The 27,256-nt window shown below is 44.6% G+C and overlaps 1 protein-coding gene across 4 annotated transcripts in view; it reads left to right on the top strand.

The window, feature by feature from the left end:
* Positions 1 to 3,863, top strand: part of insig2 (insulin induced gene 2) — a 36,740-nt gene extending 32,877 nt beyond the window's left edge. For 3 of the 4 annotated variants that reach the window (XM_085986558.1, XM_085986557.1, XM_085986556.1), the window contains one exon: positions 1,746 to 3,863. In XM_085986558.1, the coding sequence (XP_085842684.1) occupies positions 1,746 to 1,787 (42 nt within the window). In that variant the 3' untranslated portion in view covers positions 1,788 to 3,863. The remainder of the gene's footprint in view (positions 1 to 1,745) is intronic. The other variant, XR_015078202.1, reaches the window with a different exon arrangement.
* Positions 3,864 to 27,256: the final 23,393 nt, after the last annotated feature.

Here is a 27,256-nt window from a genome sequence, read left to right as displayed (position 1 = left end):
ACCATTTAGGACAGAGATGAGGGGGAATTTCTTCACTCAGAGAGTGGTGAACCTGTGGAACTCATTGCCACAGAGGGCAGTGTATGCCAGCTCATTAAATATATTTAAGAGGGAATTAGATATATTTCTACGGGCGAAAGGGGTTAAGGGTTACGGAGAGAAGGCGGGGACGGGATACTGAATTAAAGGATCAGCCATGATCTCATTAAATGGCGGAGCAGGCACGAAGGGCCGAATGGCCTACTCCTGCTCCTATCTTCTATGTATCTATGTATCTATGAAAGCCTTCTGAAAGTCCAAATACACCACATCCACTGGTTCTCCCTTATCTATTCTACCAGTTACATCCTCAAAAAATTCCAGTAGATTAGTCAAGCATGATTTACCTTTTGTAAATCCATGTTGACTTTGTCCGATCCTGTCACTGTTTTCCAAGTGCTCTGCTATTACATCTTTTATAATGGACTCTAGCATTTTCCCACTACCAATGTCAGACTTACCAGTCTATTATTCCCTGTTTTCTCTCTACCACCTTTTTTAAATAGTGGGGTTACATTAGCTATCCTCCAATCCATGGGAACTGTTCCAGAATCTATAGAATTTTGGAAGATGACCAGCAATGCATCTACTATTTCTAGGACCACTTCCTTAAGTACCCTAGGATGTAGATTATCAGGCCCTGGGGATTTATCGGCCTTCAATTTTCCTAACGCCATTTCCCTACAAATACTGATTTCATTCAGTTCCTCCCTCTCATTAGACCCTATGTTCCCTGACATCTCTGGGAGGTTATTTGTGTCCTCCTTTGTGAAGACAGAACCAAAGTATGTATTTAATTGGTCTGCCATTTCTTTGTTCCCCATTATAAATTCCCCTGATTCTGACTGCAAGGGACCTACGCTTGACTTCACCAACCTTTTTCTCTTCACATATCTATAGAAGCTTTTACAGTCAGTTTTTATGCTCCCTGCAAGCTTACTCTCATAATCTATTTTCCCCCTCTTAATTAATTGTCCTCCTTTGCTGAATCCTAAACTGCTCCCAATCCTCAGGTTTGCTGCTTTTTCTGGCCAAATTATATGTCCTCTCCTTGGATCTTACGCTATCCCTAATTTCCCTTGTTAGTCACGGTTGAGTCACCTTTTTTGTTTTATTGTTATGCCAAGCAGGGATGAACAAATTCTGTTGTTCATCCATGCAATCTTTAAATGTTTGCCATTGCCTATCCACCGTCAACCCTTTAAGTAACATTCCCCAATCCATCCTAGCCAACTCGTGCCTCATACAATTGTAGTTTCCTTTATTTAAATTCAGGACCCTAGTCTCTGAGTCAACTACTTCATTCTCCATTTTAATGAAGAATTCCATCATATTATGATCGCTCCTCCCCAAGGGGCCTCGCACAACAAGATTGCTAATTAATCCTTTCTCATTACATAATACCTCTCACTTTCCTACATTGAACTGGATCTGCTGTAGTTTGTCCACTCACTTAGTCTGTCAATGTCATAGAGGTTCTCCAGGAAATTAAATGGGTGAAGTAGAGTCCGCAATAGGGTAGGTTGTAGAATCTAAGGAAGGGACGATGTTGATGTGCCAATTTTCTTGTTCTATGTTTTAATATTCCAGTTTAATTTAGAAAGTAGATTACAAGTGAATAAACAGCAAAGTGTTTGTGATCAGATTCTTCGTGTGCACTACAACCTATGACCCATGATCTCTTTATATTTTCTTTCTGATTACAGTATGAGTGCAAAGTTATTCCAGAGAAACCTCACCAAGATTGAAGTAATATTGTGGAAATTTTAAGATTTCAAATGGACAATTAGAAACGAGGACGATATGCCAAATGAATGTAAAAAGATGTAAATAAGGGTTCCGGATGTAAAATTGCAGAAATTGCAGTTTATTTTCATCTTCACTCTGCTACATGAAATGCAATCTGTGATTGCTAATGGTATAAAATGTTTTGTTAGAGCATTGTTGTAGGTAATACACTTGTAAGACCATACATCTATATGCAACTCTGGATTCAATTTTAGTACATGGTGAACATTCATTTTATTCCCATGGAAAGATTTTGGAACATATCTACAGATGTGTGGTGCCAACAAAGTATGTAATTTCATTGCTCTGTTAGTTTTAATCTGGATGAGCAAAAGCTTCAGAGTTTATACTTCATTTAAGTTAGTCATTGGACAGTATACTGCAATAATTTAGCTCGCTTAATTTTTAAATTCTTAAAGTTGCATTTGTACTGTTTTCTCATATCACCAGTTTGCATGTGTGTTTATAAATCTTTAAAGTTCAGAAGATTCAACAATATTTGAATGAAATGCAAAATTAGTATTCCTGATTTTAAATATATATTTTGTATAAGGGTAATATTTCATGGTTCTGCCTTACAGGGAACGTAATATCTGAACTTTTGGCTCATACTCATTTTTAGTGTCCTGCTTGTATCAATAGAAATAGGATATTTGTAGATGCATGAAACTGCTACCAATGTATATCTGCACAAATGTGTAATGTTATTGAAGCAATATACTATTTATTGATACTTCAAAACATTGTGAGCTCTGTGATTAACTATTGTAGCGGGACTTTGGTATCTCCTTCAGCAAATCTGAAATCGATCTGCATTTTCAGTTGAATATTTTGTGAAAAATTTAAGAATGCCTACTACTGTACGCGTTTTGTTTAGAATAAAAGTATTTAATTTATGGTGAGGACATCTTGAATAGAAGCCAAATGGTTAAATTAACAAATCTATCAGTTAAAATAAGACATTTGTGTAGAAAATGATGATGCAAATTATTCTTATTTATCAATTCTGGGTTTTCTCTCGTGGGACTTCTGTCCCTTCCAAACAAAGGCCTTCAATTGTAAGTGGGGTAAAATCATTTGGCCTCTTAAGTATTTTGGACTAATTTATTCTGATTAAATATATACTGAATATTCCAATAAAATATATATTTCAGTAAAGCTGGCTGTTCCAGTCCTGTGACAAAAAACTCTTCCTGTTACACAATACAACCCTTGATTGCTTTTAATGGTAGTTGGCAGTGATTATAGAAAATTATGGTCAAGTGACAAAATTCAATCAGAAAAGCTTTCTAATTGTATGGGATTGCGGAAGGAATTTAAACATGCCTGGGATTGTTGTATACTCTTAACTGTTTATTTTTCTCCACATAAATGGTATCCCTATATATCTAAAGAGTAATTTTGTATTTTGCTACGTTTGCAACAAATAAGAATCACTCTTCATTGGTACATTTAACCTGCATTGTGGCAATTACCAAAATTTGAAGTACAAATTGATATGATTTCAGGTTAGCAATAAGTTACATGGATAGAACCACATATTAATGCAGTGCATTTATTCATTTTAACATCGGATCCAATAGCTGGCTGCAAAATTCTGTAGTGTTTTCTTCCCCTGCCCACTTTTCAGGTTTGCAGCTTTTCAAAATAGTTGATTTTAACAAGTTACGTCCAACGTCCAAGGTTTTGCTAAATGAAGCAGTGAACAAGTGGGAACTTTTCAGTTTGCTATTTAACATATAATCATTTATAACAGCCAGGATTTTATTTTGTTAATTGAAGTAGAATAAATATAGGGTACAAATATTGAAGCATTTTGTATGTATTTTTGTTCTGAGTGAAATATTAACCATCAAATGCTTCAACAGTGTTTATTAAATGTGTTTTTAATTTTGGTTTACCAGTATGCAAAAAGAACTAGGGATTCTGTAGTAGCCATAGTATAGTATCACAGTGGTTATGGAAATTTTGGGGGAACTGTGAGATAACAAAAAAAAATGCTGTCATATTTTTCACAATAAAAGTTTATACTGCAAGTGTGAAGAGTTTTTTGTGTACATGTAAAAATGTGTTTTGGAGTAGTATTGGCTTACGTTATAGATACAGTCCTGCCTTAATGTTTGATTTCATTAATGCTGACGAGGTTGCAAAGACTAATCTTCAATCTCCATTCATTATCAGACTTTCCATTTGCCTCCATACTACCAAAGTCAATCAGCGTTTTAAAAAATCTGTATAGGAAGATAAGTAGGCCATTTAGTCCCTCGAGCTTCCGCCATTCAATGAGATCATGGCTGATCTGTGACCTAACTCCATATTTGTCCAATTTTTAAAAAATTTGTTTCTGGAATCTGGGTGTTGCTGGCAAAGCCAGCATTTATTGCTCACCCCTAATTGCCCTTGCGAAGGTGGTGGTAAGCCACCTTGAACCGCTGCAGTCCATGTGGCGAAGGTAGTCCCATAGTGCTCTTGTATTTCTTTGTAGCGGTTTGGTACAGCTGAGTGGCTTGCTGGATCATTTCAGAGGGCAATTAAGAGTCAACCACATTGCTGTGGGTCTGGAGTCACTTTCCCTAATGGACATTAGTAAACCAGGTGGGTTTTTACGACAATCTGGTAGTTTCATGGTCTCCATTACTAACACTAGCTTTTTATTCCAGATTTATTTAGCAGAATTTAAATTCCCCAGCTGCCATGGTGGGAGTTGAACTCACGTCTCTAGATCATTAGTCCAGGCCTCTGGTCTACTAGTCCAGTAGCATAACCACTCTGCTACTTTACCCTACTCTCTCTTTCCTGCCACTCAGCCAATTTCCTAACCAGGTCAATAGTTTGACATCAATTCCATGAACTTCAACTTTAGCTAACAGTCTCTTATGAGGGACTTTATCAAATGCCTTCTGACGTCCATAGACATTCCCCTGTCCACTACTTTAGTCACCTCTTCAAAAAATTCAATCAGGTTTGTCAGGCATGACCTACCCTTTACAAATCCAAACACATTTTCAAGGTGTTCAGTCACTCCTTAATTGTAGACTAGTAATTTCCCGACAACTGGTGTTAGGCTAACTGGTCTATAATTCCCTGGTTTCCTGCTCTCACCCTTAAATAGTAGAGTGATGTGCAATTTTCCAATCTAAAGGAATGGTTCCTGAATCGAGAGAACTTGGAAGATTATAGTTAGGGCATCTGCAATGTTCTCACCTTCTTTAAAACACTGAGATGGAAACCATCTGGTCCTGGGGATTTGTCACACCTTAGTGCCATTATTTTCTTCATTACTGTTTTGCTTACGTTAAATTTGGTGAGTCCCTGTCCCTGATTCAATGTTAGTTCCCTTGGGGTGCTATCCTCTTCCTCTACTGTAAATACTGATGCAATGTAATTATTCAACATGTCTGCCATTTCCTTATTTTCATTGACAGTATCACCGTTATTAGTTTTCAAGGGGCCCGCATTGCTCCTGACCACCCTCTTTTTCCTAATATAATTGTAAAAAAATATTGTGAATTTTGATATCCCTTGCAAGTTTCTTTTCATGCTCCCTTTTTGTAGCCCTAACTATCTGTTTTGCCACCATTTTCTGTTCTTTATATCTCTCCCATTCACCAGGATCTGTGCTATTTTTTTGCATTTTTGTATGCTTTTTCTTTTTGCTTTATGGTTGTCCCTTACCTCTTTAGTCGTCCATGGCTGTGCTTGCCCCTCAGGTATAAACTGGTTCTGTATCACAAATTATTTTTTGAACACCACCCACTGATCTTGTTGTTTTACCCATTAACAGATTTGCACAGTTTACTGTGGATAGTCTTTGTCTCATCCCGTTGAATTTGGCCTAACCTAAATTTAGAATCTTAGTAGCTGTTTCGCATTTCTCCCTTTCAAGCACTATGTTGAACTCGATCATATTATAATCGCTATTGGATAAATGTTCACGCACCGTTAGACCGTTAACTAAATCTGGCTCATTACTAAATCTAATATGGCCTGCCCCCTTATTAGTTCTCTAGGACATATTGTTGAAGAAAACTATCCTGAACTCACACCAAGAATTCACTACCTTTGTGACGTGTGCTTGTCTGTTTATCCCGATCTATATGAAAGTTAAAATTCCCCATTAAAACCACTCATAAATCTTCCTTCTTCTGGCAGTGTGAATTTTTTTTTTATTCGTTCACGGGATGTGGGCGTCGCTGGCAAGGCCAGCATTTATTGTCTATCTCTAGTTGCCCTAGAGAAGGTGGTGGTGAGCTGTCACCTTGCACCACTGCACTCCGTTCTGGTGAAGGTACTCCCACAGTGCTGTTAGGGAGGGAGTTCCAAGATTTTGACCCAGCGACGATGAAGGAACAGCAATATACTTCCAAGTCAGGATTGTGTGTGACTTGGAGGTGGTGGTGGTGTTCCCATGCATCTGCTGCCCTTGTCCTAGGTGGAAGAGGTCACGAGTTTGGGAGGTGCTGCTGAAGAAGCCTTGGCGAGTTGCTGCAGTGCATCTTGTAGAGGGTACACACTGCAGCCAGGTACATCGGTGGTGGAGGGAGTGGATGGGGTACCAATCAAGCGGGCTGCTTTGTCTTGGATGGTGTCGAGCTTCTTGAGTTGTTGGAGCTGCACTTGCCCAGGCAAGTGGAGAGTATTCCATCAGTCCTGACTTGTGCCTTGTAGATGGTGGAAAGGCTTTGGGGAGTTGGGAGGTGAGACACTCGCTGCAGAATACCTGCTCTTGTTGCCACAGTATTTATGTGGCTGGTCCAGTTAAGTTTCTGGTCAATGGTGAGGTACAGCTCTTAAAAGCATTAGCAGGCTTCCAGCCCCTTACTCTTGCAATTTCCAATCATGAGTGGAATTCCTGACTGGATGGTTTATTTTCCCTTTGCTTCCTTTTCTAGGTCATTCCCTGCAAGAAAGACTTGCATTTATATAGTGCCTTTAACGACCACCGGATATCCCAAAGTACTTTACAGCCAATGAAATACTTTTTTTTTTGAAGTGTAGTCATTGTTGTAATGTAGGAAACACAGCAGCCAATTTGCACACAGCAAGGTGATAATGACCAGATAATTTTTGTGTGTTGTTTGATTGAGGGATAAGTATTGGCCAGGACACCGGGGATAACTCCCCTGCTCTTCGCAATAGTGCCTTGGGATCTTTTGCATCCACCTGAGGGCAGAGGGGACCTCGGTTTAATGTCTCCTCCGAAAGATGGCACCTCTGACAGTACAGCACTCCCTCAATACTGCTCTGGGGTGTCAGCCTAGATGTTTGCTCAAGTCCCTGGAGTGGGGCTTGAACCCACAAACCTCCAGACTCAGAGCGAGGGTGCTATAAAGTGAGCCACAGTTGACAACCTGTGTCCCCATTGCTTTCCTCGGTGTGATCGACTAAGTCAACACAGACCAGGAATTGCACCTGGGTCTTTTCTGATCTTTATAGTTCAACAGTGCATTTACCCACTGAGACATTGAAGAGCTTCTCTAAAATGTTACATAAATAGGGAGCAGAAAAAACATCTGATTTAAATATTTTCTCTCTAGGTCTAAATCAAGAAACTATTTACAAGAAAAAGTGTGAGTGTGTGCATACTAAATTTTGTTTGGACTAGAAAAAAAAGAACTTGCATTTATATAGCAACTTTCACAACCTCAGGATGTCCCAAAGCACACAACACCCAATGAAATACTAACACACTGAGCATGCCTAGTCATATATCCACCTGAAGAATTTGGGACAAAATATAACTATGAATAATAACTACAGCATCCAAAAACTGTCTAACCTACTGTTTTAAAAAAATTGGTGTGCTCCCTAAACAATAAACAATCTTTGAAATTGGTATCAAAGAGCAGGGAGAACCAGTCTGTTGCAAAATTGAGACATCAAAAAGCACTATCTTACCAAATTACATATCCTGGAAGACAAACTAGTAGTGTTGTTAATGTATGCTAAGTTCTTACACTGTTTATTTTAAAAGAACACTTGAAACCTGGCCCATGTCATGATGACTGTCCTTTCCATGCTTCCCAGGCTTTGTCAAGATTAGAGATGTGCCAGAGCAGTACAGTTAAATGACAAGTACACCAAGTAGTTTTTGCAAACTGATCAAAATCCTAATTTCAGAGTTGTGATTTTCTGTGTTAACATAAAATGTCCTTTGTGTTTACTGTAACATCCCAAGGAGATGGGAAATTGAGTAAAATAGAGTTAAAGCAACTTAACATAAGGTACATTACTTAGTTTTGTAAGAAATGTATTGAAATAATGTATTTTGAGAAGGAGATATGAATAAAAGAAAAATATAATAACTGAGCTGATGTATTGGGTTTGGTGGGAATGCCTTGGAGAGGGGTTCTGGGATCTAGCTGTACAGGAAAGGGCACCAGCTTGTGGTGGTAGGACTGAGCGGGGTGTTATGGTATGGGAGAATAGGAAGGGTGTCTTGGAGATGTGAGGAGTGGTGCCACCAAAGGGGTTTTTCAGAAATGTGGGGAATAGTATGGGTGTTCTGTATGGGGTGGGGTTCAGGAGCAGCAAAACACAGCAGGAGGGAGTGGCAGGTGGAGAAACTGTCAACTTAAAACAGTTCTTTTTTTAGCTTTAAAACTAGTACTTTAATTGTATTTGCCAGCTGTAAACAGGTGGGGAATGAGAGAAAGCAGTGGGAACTGGTGTGGGAAGAGGGCTTGATGAGGGAAGAATATTGTTAAGAGTTCAAGTGGGTCAGAAAAAGGTCAGTGCATTTGGAATGGATCTCATCAGGCTGGGATGGGCGACATGTACGAAGCCGAGGCTTTTGACAGAGCTTAGTCCTCGGATGGCAAATCTTAATTGGATCATTTTCTGATTAAGTTAAAATATTTTTTGCAATTTATTTTATACCTTGATGCATTATAAATGGCAATTTTGACCTGGTTGTATTTGAAGAAATAAATTGTCAAGACACACGTTCTTAGTGATTGTTTCACATTTTCTTTCCTTTACATATAACATATAAATAAAAACCAGTAATTCACAATTAAGAACTTTTCATATTAATTACCATTTTTTAAATAAATACATAATTTTGGTGGTGAATGAATAATTTCAGCCAACTCGATTAATGTATTGCTTAAATATTTCACAAGTTTGCTGATGATTACATGCGCCATACAACTGTGAATGTAACATTCAACTGATGCTTGAATTTTGATGGGCAGAAAGTACGTTAAATCCCTCAATCCTACTTAAGGTAGCCGTTGTCATGTAGTACAATACCATGCAGTATAGGTGATTTGATCAATGCCTAGCAGAGGATGAGGTCAGCCAAGAAAATTAGACAGAGTAACGGATCAACTATTTTTTAGTAAACAATATGGAATGGTGAAAGAACAAAGTATCAGTGGATGTGAACAAAGTTTTATAAACATAACAAGAATGAGGACACGAAAGTGCATGATAGTAAGATAACCTACGGTTTGAACAGTATTTTGTTAAGAGTTGCTGTTATAGTATCACTAGGAAGACAATGTTCATCGAGCCACGAGGAAAACAAACTACTGTTCTGATACGTGCTCAGCTTTTAAAGCAAGCAAGTGTCGCCATTGCCCAATGCCACAAAAGTTAGGAGGTTTCTCTCACGGATAATTAAAGCCTGCACAATTCCAGTGATATATCAAGTCTGTTGAGTTAGGAAGAAGGTGGCATGGGATCTGAGGGGTGAATGATCCTTTTGCAATTATGACTATGCTTACATTCTGGTGACAATTTTCCCATTTCCCACAACATTCCTTATGTTACCTCTGAGTGAAAATGCTGCTTAGGGCTGGGGGCAGTTTTTGCTATGGGCCCATACCCACTGGGACCTGTACTGAGGATTACACAAACTTACTTTACCTAACAGCCAGCAGACAGAAACTTCCATTCCATCTGGACTGGATTTGAACCCAGATGTGAAAGTCACTACTTATTTCTGGAACTGGAACACTAATGTGATTGACTCTTAACTGGCCGAGCATGCCAGTCTGTTGTATCAAAGTGCTACTGTAGCAGTTGAAAGCCCACCACCACCTTCTCTGGGCAACTAGGGATGGGCAATAAATGCCACCTTGCCAGCAGCTTGCCCACATCCTGAGAATTATTTTTTTTAAATGGGATAATGACAGTTGAGGGGATAATTGAGCAGTGTGGATGGTAGGCACTTGAGGGGACTGAACAAATTGGGGCTGCACAGTGGGGATTGGGAGATAGTGGGTTCTGCAGAATGGAAGGAGGAGATTGTTTTTGCTCATGCTGCACCTAGATTCATAAATAGCATAGCTAAAACTAATTAGAATGTTTACATTTCTATAAACAAAACACTTGATGGCAATCAAAATTCAATTCATTTTTGTTATGTTGGTGGGAGGAAAGCGACTGTCCTCTCTATCTGTTTGCCCAACTAGTGTCTCATTTATGATGTCTGTGAGCTATAAAAAAAAATTAATAGTTTGTGGTGGAGACCACATAGGGACAATAACACAATTCATAATGTATAGCCAATGTGGTTATATGTACGTACTTGGTTAGGTTATCGGGGCAGGGTCCCTTTAAGAGCGTCGGTAGCGTGATGACGTCATAGCCCTGCAACGAGGCCGAGACCCTCAGTCCTCATGGAGAGTGAATAAAGTAACACGCGTTTTGCCTTTGCTGCAACAAAAGTCTCAGAGCCTGTTGATTTCTAGCGACTCCAACATTGGTGACCCCACTGCTCTTTTGGACGATTCCAAAGACTGCATCCGAAATGGCGACGAATGCCGTTTCCATCAAATTACCCGAGTTTTGGGAACGACAGGCTGTCGCTTGGTTCGCCCAGGCCGAGGCTCAATTTGCACTCCGGGACATCACTGCGGATGACACGAGGTACTACTACGTCGTCTCTGCTCTCAGCAGCTCCACCGTGGCCAGAGTCGTGAGCCTGCTCGAGAACTCCCTGGTGCTCAACAAATTTGAAACGCTGAAAACGCCCCTCTTAGAAACTTTTGGACTCACTGAAGCCGAGCACCCACGCCGGCTTCTCTCTCTACCCGGGCTTGGCGACTCCAAGCCCTCGGAGCTGATGGACCACATGCTGGCCCTCCTGGGCACACCAGGCCGTGCTTCCTCTTCAAGGAACTGTTCCTTCAACAGTTGCCAGGTCAGGTACGGTCGGCTTTAGCCAACTCTTCCATTACCGATTTCCGCGACCTGGCCAAGGAGGCCGACAAATTTTTCTCCGCCGGGCAACAGTACTGCACGGCCACGCGGAGCCCTGCCCCCACCGATACAGCCCGACGGCGGCAGCCCCCAAGCCTCTGCTTCTATCATGCGCAGTTCGGCCCCAAAGCCAGGAAGCGCCGGCCCCCGTGCAGTTTTCCCGTGTCGAAACTAACGAAAGACCACGCGGCGGCTGCTATGGCCGTCAGCCATTCAGGCAGTTTGTTATTTATTACGGACACCGACTCCGGACGTTGTTTTCTTTGCAACACGGGTGCCCAGGTGAGCGTCCTGCCCGCGTCAACCATAGATATGCAAGGGGGAACCACGGCCCCGTCCTCGAAGCTGCCAACGGCAGTTCCATCCGCACCTTTGGGAAACGGAGCGTGGCGCTTTGTTTCGGCGGGCAGCGGTTCATTTGGGACTTTGTCACGGCAAAAGTGTCCACCCCCCTTCTCGGCGCTGACTTCCACTGCGCCAATGGCCTTTTGGTGGACGTCAAGAACCGACGTCTCATCAACGCTGAGACTTTCAGCTCGCTCCCGTGTTCCCTCAGTGGGTCCAGCACGACGAAGTTGTCCAGCGCACTCTCGGCCTCCGACGAGTTTTCGCGCCTCCTCGCCGAGTTCCCGGACCTCACGAAGCCCACGTTCTCGTCCGCCACCACCAAACACTGGGTAGAACACCACATCTCGACCACCGGTCCACCCGTCTACGCCCACGCTCGGCGCCTCGACCCGGGGAAACTCGCCATCGCTAAAGCCGAGTTCGACACCATGGAGCACCTCGGCATCATCCGCCGGTCGAACAGTCCATGGGCCTCGCCCCTCCACATCGCTCCGAAACCAGGCGGCGGGTGGCGCCTGTGCGGCGATTACCGGCACCTCAATGACGCTACGACCCCTGACCGCTACCCGATTCCACACATCCAGGACTTTTCCGCCCGCCTGGCCAGGAAAGTGGTATTCTCGAAAGTGGATCTCGTCCGGGGTTACCACCAGGTCCCTGTCCGGCCACACGACGTCCCGAAAACCGCGGTGATCACCCCGTTCGGGCTGTTCGAATTCCTTCGCATGCCATTCGGCCTCAAAAACACCGCCCAGGCTTTTCAACGCCTAATGGACACCGTGTTATGGGACCTGACATTCCTGTTCGTATACCTGGATGACATCCTCATCGCCAGCGCCTCCAGGACGGAGCATGTGTCGCACCTTCGGACTCTTCCAACGCCTCAGCCAGCACGGCCTAATCGTCAACCCGGCCACGTGTCAGTTCGGGCTGTCCTCGATTGACTTTCTCGGGCACCCCATCATGAAGGACGGGGCGGTGCCACTGCCATCGAAAGTGGAGGCCATGATGGACTTCCTGCGATCCCTCACCGTGAAGGCCCTGCAGGAGTTTTTGGGCATGGTGAACTTTTACCATCGCTTCGTCCCCCGAGCAGCCCAGCTTATGCGGCCCCTTTATGAGGCCCTCAAAGGCAAGCCCGACAAGCTCGCCGTCGACTGGTCCGAGGAGATGGCCAATTCTTTCACGGACACGAAAAGGGCCCTGGCATAACGACCATGCTGGCGCATCCGTTACCTGATGCGCCGATCACTCTCACCACCGACGCCTCGGACTATGCGGTCGGCGCCATCCACGAACAGTGGGTCAATGGCACCTGGCAGCCGCTCGCCTTCTTCAGCCGGTAGCTCTGCCCCAACGAGCGGAAGTACAGCACCTTCGATCGCGAGCTTCTCGGCCTCTACCTCGCCGTCCGACACTTCCGTTTCCTACTGGAGGCTCGCCCGTTCACAGCGTTCGTGGACCACAAACCATTGACCTTCACCATGGCCAAAGCTTCCGAGCCGTGGTCGGCCCGTCAGCAATGCCAGCTGGCCTTCATCTCAGAGTTTACAATGGACATCCAGCATGTGGCTGGGGAAGACAACCCCATCGCCGACTGTCTCTCCCGAGCCGTCGCCAGCGCTGTACACCTTGGCAACAACTACACCCGCATGGCGGCCGACCAGGCCTCCGACCCGGACGTCCAGGCCTACAGGATGGCGGTCATGGGCCTTCAATTAGCGGACGTCGCGTTCGACGATGCCGGCACCACACTTCTGTGTGACATCTCCGTTGGGCAGCCGCGTCCCGTCGTGCCCGACGGGTGGAGACGGCAAGTTTTCGACGCCGTCCATAATCTTTCCCACCCGGGCAGGAAGCCGTCACAGAAGCTGGTGGCGGCTAAGTTCATCTGGCACGGGCTCAGGAAGGACGTTCGCGACTGGGCCAGCACCTGCGTGGTATGCCAACGCTCGAAAGTGCATCATCATACTAAGGCCCCGTTGGCGCCTTTCGCGGTGCCCGAGAGGTGGTTCGACCATGTTAACGTGGACCTGGTGGGGCCCCTGCCGCCCTCCCGCGGGTTCACCCACCTCCTCACAATGGTCGACAGAACCACCCGATGGCCGGAAGCCGTCCCGCTGTCTTCAACGATGTCCGCCGATGTGGCTCGGGCGTTCATCAGCACTTGGGTCGCCCGGTTCAGCGCCCCATCTGACATTTCCTCCGACCGGGGGCCCCAGTTCACGTCGGAGCTCTGGAACGCTGTCGCCCGAGACCTCAGGTTGAGACTCCACCACACCACAGCATACCACCCTCAGGCTAACAGGCTGTGCGAACAGTTTCATCGCTCCATGAAGGCCGCGCTCCGGGCCAGCCTCCGGGATGACAGTTGGATCGACAGACTCCCGTGGGTCATGCTGGGACTCGGGACCGCCCCCAAGGAGGACCTCCAGTCCTCGTCCGCCGAGCTCGTCTACGGACAGCCGCTGCGGGTTCCCAGGGATTTCATCCCCAACGCAACGGAACCTTGGTCCGCAGCCCGTCAGTGGTCTGACTTTCTGGACAACGCCAAGGATTTCGCGCCGGTGCCCACATTGCAGCATGGCCTCCTGCAGTCCCATGTTCCGCTCGACCTTCGTGCAGCGGAGTACGTTTTCATCCGCCACGACGCCCACCGGGGACCTCTTCAGCCACCCGACGATGGACCATTCCGCGTCCTGGAAACCGGGGACAAGACCTTTGTAGTGGATGTCGGCGGTAAGCCGGACTGCATTTCCGTGGACCGTCTTAAGCCGGCCCACCTGGATCTGGACCGACCCGTTGAGTTGGCACAGCCCCCGAGGCGGAGCCGACCTCCGGTTTCTGCACCCTCAGTCCACCACCGAGCGCCCGAGGTCCCTCTGACGAACCCCCCGGTCCCCGCCCCGGAATTGAGGAGCCGTTCCGACCGTGTGATCCGGCCCCCCCAGCGACTGACATTGCCAGTGCTAGTGAATTCTGGGGGGACGTATGTGGCAGAGACCACATAGGGACAATAACACAATTCACAATGTATAGCCAATGTGGTTTTATGTACCTAAACACAATTCACTATGTATAGCCAATGTTGTTATATACTTGTTATGTACTTGGTTGGGTTATCGGGGCAGGGTCCCTTTAAGAGCGTCGGTAGCGTGATGACATCATAGCCCTGCAACGAGGCTGAGAACCTCAGTCCTCATGGAGAGTGAATAAAGTAACACGCGTTTTGCCTTTGCTGCAACAAAAGTCTCAGAGCCTGTTGATTTCTAGCGACTCCAACAAGTTGATAAAATAAAACTTTATCTAAAAATTCATTCCGCATCTTGTTTTCAAATAATTTGGAAAACCTTAAAGAAACTCGAATGTCATATTACACAGGGAAATATACCCTTCCACTTGTGTCAGCCTGCCACTCATACTGACAGAATGCTTTTAGTGCATGACAGGAAATTCTGCACATGCACAGAGTGCATCAACTTGCTGAAGCGAACTGCAAAAAATCTGCGTTAAAGCATCAACGTCAAACTCAGGTTTTTGAGAGAGGCTGAATCCTGAACATGAAAACATTAATGACACTATTCAAATATAAATGACAAGTTTATAGTTAAGCTTTTATTGTGTTACAGCCCTTATTTTAACTCATATTTGCAGGGTTGAGGACAAAATAAAAATAACATTTGTTTTTAATTTTGGAGTAATTTCAATTTTGTCTTCCTTGCCAGCATTTATATCTGTGGTAGCCATAGTGCCAAAGGGTTGCATTAGCTCAAGCTTTTATCTCAAGACTATAGAATATAAAAGCCAAAAGGTAATGATAAACCTATATAAAACCTTACTAAGATCTCAGAGTACTGCAGACGGTATTGGGCTCCATGCTATAGGATGAATATTGAGGCTTTAGAGAGGGTACAATGCAGATTCACTAGGATGTGACCTGGTATCAGAAAATACAAATATGAAGAAAGACTTGAAAAATTAAAACAATGCAGATTAGAGGGCGATATAATAGAAATGATTAAAATGCTGAAAGGATGGGGCAGAGTACATGTTGAGGGGTCAACAATGATGGGCCATTGCTACAAAATTAAATGCAAGAGATTTAGAACAGAGGGCAGGAGAAACTTTTTCACACAGGGTAGTGAGGCTGTGGAATTCACTTCCCGGGTTAGTGGTTGAGGCAGAAGTTATGTGGATGAAGGAAAAGGGGTTGAAGGAATATGAACAGAGTGGGGTAAATGTGATTACTGTTAGATCCGTGGTTCAGTGGATAAAGAATTACACGGATGCTGTATATAAACAAACAACAGGTCTTTACTGGAGGAGGGTCATCTCTAGACTGGAGTACAGAGGCATACGCACAGCTTATATACCGGTGTGGTTACTGCCGGTACTACAGTATACAGGAGCTGTAAAAAGTAGTTCTGACTTAAAGCACATACACTACAATTCCTCCCTTTTTAGATTAATAATACCCCCTTAATATTCAAATAACAACTACATTTTTACATGTACATTCAATAACAAAAAGTCCATTTATAGATTCAGTCTTTGGGGCGGCTTCCTGACCCTTTCGGGATAGCGCCTTTCCGGAGGTTCTTGTTCTTGGTGCAGAGGCGATTCTGACCCCTTTTCATCGGGTTCCACTGCTACTGGGTCTGAAGTAGATGCTACCGGTATGTCGGGTTCATCCCCAGGTACTCGAGACATGGGGTTGACGCCTTCCTGTGACGCTAAGATCTGATCGACGTGGTGTCTCACAACGTTCTCCCCGACATCCACTGTGTACATTAATGGCCCCTGCCTTGTACATATCGTTCCGGGTTGCCACTTCTCTGTTCGATAGTCACGGGCCAAGACTGGTTGCCCTACATTGAAGCTCCTTGTCGCCTTCTCGTTGATGTGCTGGAATTGTTTGTCCTCAACATTTCTTCGCACATTTGGCCTGAGCAAGTCCAGACGAGATCTCAACCTTTGGTTAAAGAACATCATGGCCGGGGTCTGGTTGGTAACTGCATGTGTCGCGTTTCGGTAGGCAAATAAGAAATTGTCCATCTTATGCTGTAGTGGAATTTCCTCATCGCACATGGCCTTTATCGCCTTCTTAAAGGTTTGTACGAACCTCTCAGCCAATCCATTGGTGGCTGGATGATACGGGGCGGATGTGTAATGCCTTACCCCATTCCTTTTCATGAATTTTTGGAACTCGTCGGACACAAACTGTGGTCCATTATCAGAGCAGATCTGCTCTGGCAAACCGTTTCTGGCAAATATGGTCCGTAGGACTGCAATCGTTTTCTCTGTAGTGGTTGAAGACATCTTTATCACCTCAGGCCACTTTGAATGAGCATCCACTGCTATTAACATTGAGTCCATGAATGGACCAGCGAAATCAATGTGCACCCGTTGCCATGGAGAGGAGGGCCACTCCCATGGGTGTAGAGGGGCATGTGGTGGTGCATTTTGGACCTTCTCGCATCCTAAGCAGCTCTTAGTTAGGTCTTCGATTTGTTGATCGATTCCCGGCCACCACACATAAGCCCTAGCAAGGCTTTTCATTTTCACTCCCCCCAGGTGACCTTCATGTAGCTCCTTTAGCACTCTCTCCCTTAACTTGGGTGGAATCACCACTCTGGATCCACACATCACTGTCCCCTGGCATACTGACAGCTGTTCTCTTCTGGATGAGAATGCTGGCAACAGTGAGTCGCCATGTGTTGGCCATCCCCTCACCTTCAATTCATATACCCGTGACAGCGTTGGATCATTGCGGGTCTCCTTCTCTATATCCGCGTTTGTTACTGGCAATCGTTCAATTATCGACGAATAAAATATCTCGATAGGGTCCACTGCAGGTGCTTCCTCCACCGTAGGCAGTGGCAGGCGCGATAGCCCATCAGCGTTCCCATGCTGTTTCGTGCCATTATATTCTATTTCATATTGATTCGCCCCTAGAAACAGGGACCATCTTTGTAACCGCTGTGCAGTCATCACTGGAACGCCCTTCTTTGGATTAAAGATGGAGACAAGTGGTTGGTGGTCAGTCAGCAAGGTGAACTTCTGCCCATGCAGATAATGGTTGAATTTTTTTACTCCCCATACTAGGCTGAGGGCCTCCCTGTCAAGCTGGGCGTAGTTGCACTCGGCTGAGGTTAGTGACCGAGACGCAAAGGCCACTGGCCTCTCCAACCTGCCTGGGAATTTGTGCGACAGCACCGCTCCAATGCCGTAGGGTGATGCATCACATGCCAAACGAATTGGTAGTGCTGGGTTGAAATGGGCCAACACCTCTTTTGATGTGATCAATTCTTTACACTTCTGAAAAGCTCGTCTACGTTCGTCATCCCATGTCCATGGTACCCCTGTTTGCAGTAGGGTGTTCAGCGGGTGTAGTACCGTAGACAAATTTGGTAAGAACTTGAGGTAATAGTTTACCAGCCCAAGGAACGACCTCAGTTGTGAAACATTTTCCGGTGCTGGAGCCTTGACTACTGCCTCAATCTTGTCAGGGGACTTATGTAACCCCTCTTCATCGATGACGTGGCCGCAATATGAGATCTGTTTCTGGAAAAACTCGCACTTGTGTCGATTAGCTCGTAGCCCATATTCCTTTAATCTGGCGAGCACCTTCTCCAAGTTAGCGAGGTGATCACCGTCATTTTCGCCCGTGACCAAGATGTCGTCCAAATAACACTGGGTCCCTGGAATCCCTTGCAGGACCTGATCCATCGCCCTTTGCCAGATAGCCGGAGCCGAGGCTACTCCAAACACCAGCCGGTTGTATTGATAGAGACCTTTATGGGTGTTGATCGTAAGGTAATGTTTCGAAGCTTCTTCTACCTCCATTTGCAAGTACACCTGGGCTAGATCAATTTTGGTGAAGCGTTTACCTCCAGATAACGAGGCGAAAATATCCTCAATTCGTGGAAGCGGATATTGCACCGTGTGAAGGACTGGGTTCACTGTCACCTTAAAATCCCCACAGATGCGGATCTTCTTTGGTTCCCCAGGCGTATTACTCAACGACCTCTTCATCACAGGGACGATGGGTGTAGCCCACTCGCTCCAGTCCACTTTGGACAGTACTCCTGAACGTTCCAACCCTTCCAGCTCTGCTTCAACCGCTGGTCTGATCGCATAAGGCACTGGTCTGGCCTTCAGAAACTTTGGGCTTGCATTATCCTCTATTTTAATTGTTGCTGTTATTCCTTTTTGTGTTCCTAGTCCCTCCTGGAACACTTCTTTTGCGTCAGTTAGCATTTTTGACAGTCGTCCAGGTGTGACGTCGTCATCCTTTTTGGCCTCCACCTTCAGTGCCTGTATGGAATGCCAATCTAAATGTATCTTCCGGATCCACTCACGTCCTAGCAGTGGTGGTCCTCCATTTGGCAATACATATGTATCCATTTTAGGTATTTCCTGACCTTTATATGTCACTTTCACCCTTATTTTTCCTTTGGGGTAGACTTTTTGCCCCGTATACATCTTCAAGACAATCTCTGTAGCTTTCAAGGGTATGTGTGAAAATAGCCGCTTGTAGTCTCTTTGAATTATGACTGTTAGAGCTGACCCTGTGTCCAATTCCATTTCCACTTGGACTCCGTCTATCTTGAGTGTAACTCAGATAGTCTGGTGATCCTCTATTTCGGTTACATTATGTAGTTTCAGACAACCCAGCTCCTTGCTTCCGGAGTCTGTGTCACTTTTCTGTTCGTCTGAACCACTGTCCATCACCTGGTGTACCTTTTTGTACTTCTCCTGTGGAGATTTCTTACTGTTGGTTTTCTTCCCAGACCTGCAGACTCTTGCTATGTGTCCTGCTTTCCCACACTGTCTGCACACTTGGTCCTTGAACCAACAATCTTTCTGGTCATGTGTTGTTCTGCTGCAGCGATAGCACTTCCCTGTTCCATAGGTCATTTCATTGGTGCCATATTCTTGCGGTCTCCGTTGTATCTCTGCAGCGCCCCTTGCGGCTGCTTCGTGTGATACTGCCATATTGAAAGCTTTGTCCAGCGTAAGGTCCTTTTCTGATAGAAGCCGTTTCTGGGTTCCTTCACTTTGTAGCCCACACACAAACTTGTCCCTTAATGTGTCTGCTAGTCCCTCTCCAAACTGGCAGTATTTCGATAGCTTGCGCAGTTCTGTTAGGTACTCAGCATTGCTTTTGTCTTTGTGTTGGTTCCTTTTATGGAACTTAAATCGTTCTGCTATCAGCAGCGGTGTGGGGCTTAAGTGGTCCTGTAGGATTTCTAGTATGCTTCCAAAATCCTTATTTACCGGCTTCTCTGGGGTTATTAGATTTTGCAGTAACCCATAAGTTTTTGCACCCATGGAATTTAACAGAACCAGTGCTTTATTAGCATCAGTCACTTCATTCGCCCTGAAGTATACCTCAATACATTCCACATATGTCGCCCAATCTTCGACTTCATTGTCGAACGTAGAGATACTGCCAGTCTTCGGCATCCTTGGTTGTGTGTTAACTATCCCCAATGGCGCCTCCCGCGCTTCCCCTTCTTCTCCGCTGGCACAAAATGGCGTCTCCCGCGCTTTACTTCCTTCCCGCGCTCGCCCGTCTTCTCCGCTGCGGCTTTGCAAAATGGCGTCTCCCGCGCTCTTCCTTCTTCTCCGCAGCTCAATGGCGCCTCCCACGCTCTCCCTGCTTCTCCGCCGCTCAATGGCGTCTCCCCTTGTTTCGCCCCGCGGACCCTGATCAGCCCGTGATCCCTGGCTGTGCTCTGCGCGTTCTCTCTTGATATTTGTCGACGCCGCTCAGTCTAGAACCCGGCTGTTTCTTACCCTCTCTCTCTCCGGTTTGCAGTATTTTTCCTCGACGCCGCTCGGTGATCAATCCCCGGCTGCGCCCTGCTCTCTTCACCCTCTTTCTTACCCCGTCAACGCTGCCCGGCTCTCTCTCTCTGCCGTCGGTCGGCTCCAGCCGCCGCTGCTCGGGAAGGGTCTGCTCTGGACCTGTCGTCGGTCTCTTACTGCTCGTTGTGGCTGGGGATCCAAGCCCAGCTCTCCACAGCCTCCCCAGCGAAGTTGGATCTCTGCCTGACTGCTGGGCGGTTGCTCGCGGTCGACGCCCGTGTTCCTGGACTCGACTATTTTTTTTGTTTTTTTTGTTTAATGTTGCAGGTAAATTCGCATCAACACTCGTCGCCACTGTTAGATCCGTGGTTCAGTGGATAAAGAATTACACGGATGCTGTATATAAACAAACAACAGGTCTTTACTGGAGGAGGGTCATCTCTAAACTGAAGTACAGAGGCATGCGCACAGCTTATATACCGGTGTGGTTACTGCCGGTACTACAGTATACAGGAGCTGTAAAAAGTAGTTCTGACTTAAAGCACATACACTACAATTACCTCGTATGGAGGGTAAACGTTGACATAGGCCGAATGTCCTGTTTCCGTGTTGTTACTTCCAGGTTAGCTTGTTCAATACTACATTTAAATCTGATCAGGGACCAAAATGTTTGCAAAGAAGCTTGGCATGTCAAGTCTATTACACAAAGTGCAACATTTGGGCTGTATCATTGTTCACAGGCAGGCAAAAAAATGATTGTATGGAATCGCTGCATACATGCTGATGGATTTAGGTTTTAGTTCTCTCTGCTAATGTAGCGCCTGTTCTTCCTGAAATGAAACAGTTTACATGTGTATAGCATCCTTAATTTGACAAGACATCCTAAAGTGCTTCACAGATGGAGGGGGGAGGGAAGCATGCAGACAAAAAAAGTGATGAAACCTTGGGACATCTTGAAGTTGACCATGCAGGGACAGGGACAGGATTACATTAGGGTAATGTGATAGTTATATTGGCACGTATTGGAATGGAACCATGAGAGGGTAGTACCAAGGAGGAGAGGCAATGGTGGAGGATAGAGTGTATTGAGGGCTGCAGAGAAGTCAAGGAGGACAAGCTTACACTAGAATCAAGACTGTATTCTTGGTACAAAGGACACATTATTTTTCCATTTATCATTCATATAAACCTCTGAATGGAAGACTTTGAAAAAGACATTGGCCCGGATTTTCCTCTCAGCAGTGAAGGAACAGCTTTCATCGTTCACCTTGCGAACAGTTGCCCACAGACCTTTTATGGGTTTGTCAGTGAAGACTTCCAGTCATCCACCATCTATTTCAATGTGGCGCCCTCTACAGGGGATCTGTGGCATCTGTGAACAGGGAAAGCAACAGCGAGGCACTTCAACCAATCAGATTGAAAAATCCTCACTGAGCCTCGCAGGGTCTAAACCAGGAAGTAAAAAGCAGGAAATATAAATTACATTTAAATCATGTACAGAAAGCAAAATAAAGATTGGCAAATACAGATGGGATTAAGTCAGAGAGATAAAAGAGACAGACAGAAAAACATTAAAAAAATTACTTTAATTTTTTTTAAATCTCCAACATTAATTTTCTTCTGAGGGAAAAAGACTCCACATTTATAAAATTATTTTTTGAGGGCCAGAGAGGTTGTTCAGCAGTAATTATCACTTATTACGCCATTAAAAACTCACTTACTCCTAAATGTACCAGCCCTAACCTTTTCAGCCGTTTTAGTGCAGTAATTACCCCAAATTCACGCCATTACAGTGATTTCAATGCTGAGTCTATCGGCGAGGATTGCAACAGCGCATCATGTGGAGGAGCAGAGTATCTCTGATGGAGACTTTTGGATTTCTGCATTTAACTTCGCATGTGCAGACGCCAGCAATAACTATCAGATTTACCCTGTAATAACGGTGACACTGAAAGCCTCACCGTTATTATTACAGCAAAATCCAGGCCAATATGCTCAACCTGAAGAGGTGGTTCTCAAAAGTTCTTATTCAATGTAATTGTACCAGGTAGACCATTTGCTATGTTTTCTATTCTTTGAGAATTTCGATCCAGTTATCACCAACTGGGAGTTTGTTCATTTGTTTTAAGGGAGAGGCAGCATGTTGTATTAGCGATATTAAAATTGACCTATTCATACCAGCTTGAAGGTTTAGTGAACTTTGTTCATCAGTTGTGAATTCACTCCCTCAATTTTAAGATAAGTTACTGCTGAAATGCTGTAACAATTGGGGACTGTGCAAGGTTCTTGCACACACTAATGAGTCTTATAAACATAGAAAATTCAATTTCTACCAGTCCTACTGTATGCCCATAAAAGGAAGCAGCCATCAACTTGTAATTATGGGCCCTATGGTTCAGCAATAGAGTATGGTCCCATTTTTATTAGTAATGGTACTGGAGTTTAGCACTCTGTTCCTGGGGAGGACAATGGCAGGAGACAGGATAATGAATGTTTATGGCATGTTAGGTGCCACCAATATTATTCTATTTTGATATTGCTTTTACACCTGCTATTAAGACCACTTATTTGGTAGTAAGACCTTGACCACTTTCAGGTCATGAAGTATCTCTTATCCTTAATAACATCTTACAAAGTTTTGTGTTAAATCACAACAATTACAAATTTCTGTAAAATTTGGGAAGTAGCTTTTCTTTCTCTGGAAAGTATAATGAATAATGGCAGCAGAATTATAAAAACAAGTCAGAAGAAAATGTGAATTGTCATTTACAAATGGCAACACATACAACTATGTTTTACATAGGATAACATAGGAGTGTGCCAGGAGCAGCACCAGGCGTACCTAAAAATGAGGTGCCAACCTGGGGAAGCTGCAACACAGGACTACATGCATGCTAAAAAGCAGAAGCAGCATGCTATAGACAGGGCTAAGCGATCCCACAATCAATGGATCACATCAAAGCTCTGCAGTCCGGCCACATCCAGTTGTGAATGGCGGTGGACCATTAAACAACTAACAGGAGGAGGAGGCTCCATGAATATCCCCATCCTCAATGATGGTGGAGCCCAGCATGTGAGGGCAAAAGACAAGGCTAAAGCGTTTGCAACCATCTTCAGCCAGAAGTGCCGAGTGGATGATTCATATCGGCCTCCTCCTGAGGTCCCTACCATCACAGAAGCCAGTCTTCAGCCAATTCGATTCACTCCACGTGATATAAAGAAATGGCCGAGCACACTGGATACAGCAAAGGCTATGGGCCCCGACAACATCCCGACTGTCGTGCTGAAGCCTTGTGCTCCAGAACTAGCCGCGCCTCTAGCCAAGCTGTTCCAGTACAGCTACAACACTGGCATCTATCTGACAATGTGGAAAACTGCCCAGGTATGCCCTGCCAACAAAAAACAGGATAAATCCAATCCAGCAAATTACCACCCCATCAGTCTACTCTCAATCATCAGCAAAGTGATGGAAGGTGTCGTCGACAGTGCTATCAAGCGGCACTTACTCACTAATAACCTGCTCACTGATGCCCAATTTAGGTTCTGCCAGGACCACTCGGCTCCAGACCTCATTACAGCCTTGGTCCGAACATGGACAAAGGAGCTGAATTCCAGAGGTGATGCGAGAGTGACTGCCCTTGACATCAAGGCAGCATTTGACTGAGTGTGGCATCAAGGAGCCCCAGTAAAACTGAAGTCAATGGGAATCGGGGTGGGAAAACTCTCCACTGGTTGGAGTCATACCTAGCACAAAGGAAGATGGTTGTGGTGGTTGGTGGGCAATCATCACAGCCCCAGGACATTGCTGCAGGAGTGCCTCAGGGCAGTGTCCTAGGCCCAACCATCTTCAGCTGCTCCATCATTGACCTTCCCTCCATCATAAGGTCAAAAATGGGGATGTTCGCTGATGGCTATACAGTGTTCAGTGCCATTCACAACTCCTCAGATAATGAAGCAGTCCATGCCCACATGCAACAAGACCTTGACGACATTCAGGCTTGGGCTGATAAGTGGCAGGTAACATTCACGCCACAGAAGTGCCAGGCAATGACTATCTCTAACAAGCGAGAGTCTAAACACTGCCCTTTGACATTCAACGGCATTACCATCACCGAATCCCTCACCATCAACATCCTGGGGGTTACCATTGACCAGAAACTTAATTGGACCAGCCACATAAATACTTTGGCAACAAGAGCAGGTCAGAGGCTAGGTATTCTGTGGTGAGTGTCTTACCTCCTGACTTCCCAAAGCCTTTCCACCATCTACAAGGCACAAGTAAGGAGTGTGATGGAATACTCTCCACTTGCCTGGATGAGTGCAGCTCTAATAACACTCAAGAAGCTTGACACCATCAAGGACAAAGCAGCCCGCTTGATTGGCACCCCATCCACCACCTTATACATTCACTCCCTCCACCACCGGTGTACTGTGGCTGCAGTGTGTATCACCTACAAGATGCACTCCTGCAACTCGCAAAGGCTTCTTCGGCAGCACCTCCCAAACCCACGACCTCTTCCACCTAGAAGGACAAGGGCAGCAGGCGCATGGGAACACCACCACCTCCAAGTTCCCCTCCAAGTCACACACCATCCTGACTTGGAAGTATATCACCGATCCTTCATCGTTGCTGGATCAAAATCCTGGAAATCCTTCCCGAACAGCACTGTGGGAGTACCTTCACCACACGGACTGCAGCGGTTCAAGAAGGCGGCTCACCACCACCTTCTCGAGGGCAATTAGGGATGGGCCATAAATGCTGGCCTTGCCAGCGATGCCCAGATCCCATGAACGAATTAAAAAAAGAAACACGTCACAGAAACAGGCCATTCGGCCCAACCAGTCCATGCTGGCGTTTATGCTCCTCACGAGCCTCCTCCCGTATTTCCCCACCTAAATCTATCAGCATAACCCTCTATTCCCTTCTCCCTCATATGCTTATCTAGTCTCCCCTTAAATGCATCTATACTATTCACCTCAACTATTCCCTGTGGTTGTGAGTTCCGCATTCTCACCACACTCTGGGTAATGAAGTTTCTTGGTGACTATCTTATGTTGATGGCCTCTAGTTATGCTCTTCCCCACAAGTGGAAACATTCTCTCTCTATCCACTCTATCAAAACCTTTCATAATTTTATAAACCTCAATTAGGTCACCCCTCAGCCTTCTTTTTTCAAGCGAAAAGAGACCCAGCCTATTCATCCTTTCCTGATATGTAGATCCTTGCATCTCTTGTATCATCTCTGCAAATCTTCTCTGCACCCTCTCCAGTGCCTCTATATCCTTTTTATAATATGGTGACCAGAATTGTACGCAGTACTCCAAGTGTGGTCTAACCAAGGTTCAATACAAGTTTAGCATAACTTCCCTACTTTTCAATTATATCCGTCTAGATATAATCCCTAGTGCCTGGTTTACTTTTTTATCGCCTTGCTAACCTGTGTCGCAACGTTTAGTGATTTGTGTATTTGTACGCCAAGATCCCTTTGCTCCTCTACTCCACCCAGACCCGCATCCTCCAAGTGATAAGTGACCTCCCTATTCTCCCTACCAAAATGTAATACCTCACATTTGTCTGTGTTGAATTTCATTTGCCAATTATATGCCAATTCTGCAAGTTTATTAATGTCTTTTTAAAATTTGTTGCAGCCCTCCTCAGTGTTGACTATCCCCCCAATTTGGTGTCATCCACAAATTTAGAAATTGTGTTTTTGATTCCAAAGTCTAAATTGTTAATATAAATTATGAATAACAGGGGTCCCAGCACTGATCCTTGTGGAACACCACTTCCTATCTTCTGCCACTCTGAATAGCTATCCTTTACTCCTCCTCTCTACTTTCTGTCTTGAAGCCAGCAAGCGATCCCTTCTGCTATTTGTCCCGACTCCACATTTTCTGACCTTATTCATTAATCTATTATGTGGTAACTTATCGAAGGCCTTTTGATAATCCAGATAAATTACATCTACTGCATTACCCTTTTCTATTCTCTCTGTTACCTCTTCAAAAATTCAATGAGGTTGGTCAAGCAACTGAAATCCATGCTAACTATTCATTGTTATATTTTTGGCTTCTAGATGTTCTTCTATTTTCTCCTTTAGTAGGGATTCCAATATTTTTCCTGCCACCAATGTTAAGCTGACTGGTCTATAGTTCCCTGGACTATAGACCAGTCTACATTTCCCTGTTGTATCGGCAAACAAAATGTAGTTTGTACATGTTGGTGTTGAAGATCACTATAATTACCCATACTAATAGATGAAGGATTGTAATTTATATTTAAGGATCATCAAAACTGTTTTTAATACCAATTTCCACCATAAATTCTTGGATATTATTTGGGTTGAGGGATTGGTTAAAAGCTGATTCTCTCCCACTTTTTGAATCCCCCTCAAATTCTCTCTGTTCTTTGTGCTGAAAATCAGCTCCAAAGATGCACAAGCATCGTCTTGAGGTGATTTTCAGTACGAAGAACAGGGAAAATTGTCTTGAGGTGAGTTTAGGTCTAGAAAGAAGAAAAAGTTTAAGCGGTGACTGTTCTCTTTTGGCGGTCATTCTATCTGCTTTGCTACTCAAAACTCTATTGGTGGGCTATGGATAATTAGGTGTATTTGCAAACAATTATGTTGAATTATTAATTTAACAAATTTTTTTTTTAATGCTTTTGCAAATTGTAATTATTTTATAAAACTTATATGCATACTGTCACATTTACAACTTTTTAAAATAATAAACAATTTTTAAAAGGCATGAAAGCTTGTGCTAGAAAAAATGGTTTAATCTCTTATCCCTAACAATATTTGCAATGAGTACATTAAATCACATCCGTTACAAAAATATTTCAAATCTATTATTTCTACAACCTTCTGACCAAAGTACAGGGCTCTGTAAATAATGACATATATCAACATATATTTCCAAGGAAATAATACAATGGTACAAACCTCAGATTCCTAACAATAGATTGCCAAGCATTCCATATTCCCAGTACATCAAACACAATTAAAAGGAGTGCTTAACAGATAACAGAAGCACATAGGTTAAAGTGAGTTGTGAA

This window comes from Somniosus microcephalus, chromosome 4 (genome assembly GCF_052327205.1).
Source record: "Somniosus microcephalus isolate GS21.2 chromosome 4, FLI_Smic_1.0, whole genome shotgun sequence".
Taxonomy (NCBI): Eukaryota; Metazoa; Chordata; class Chondrichthyes; order Squaliformes; family Somniosidae; genus Somniosus; species Somniosus microcephalus.
Note: the sequence above shows the minus strand (reverse complement) of the source record. Positions and strands in the feature narration are given on the sequence as shown.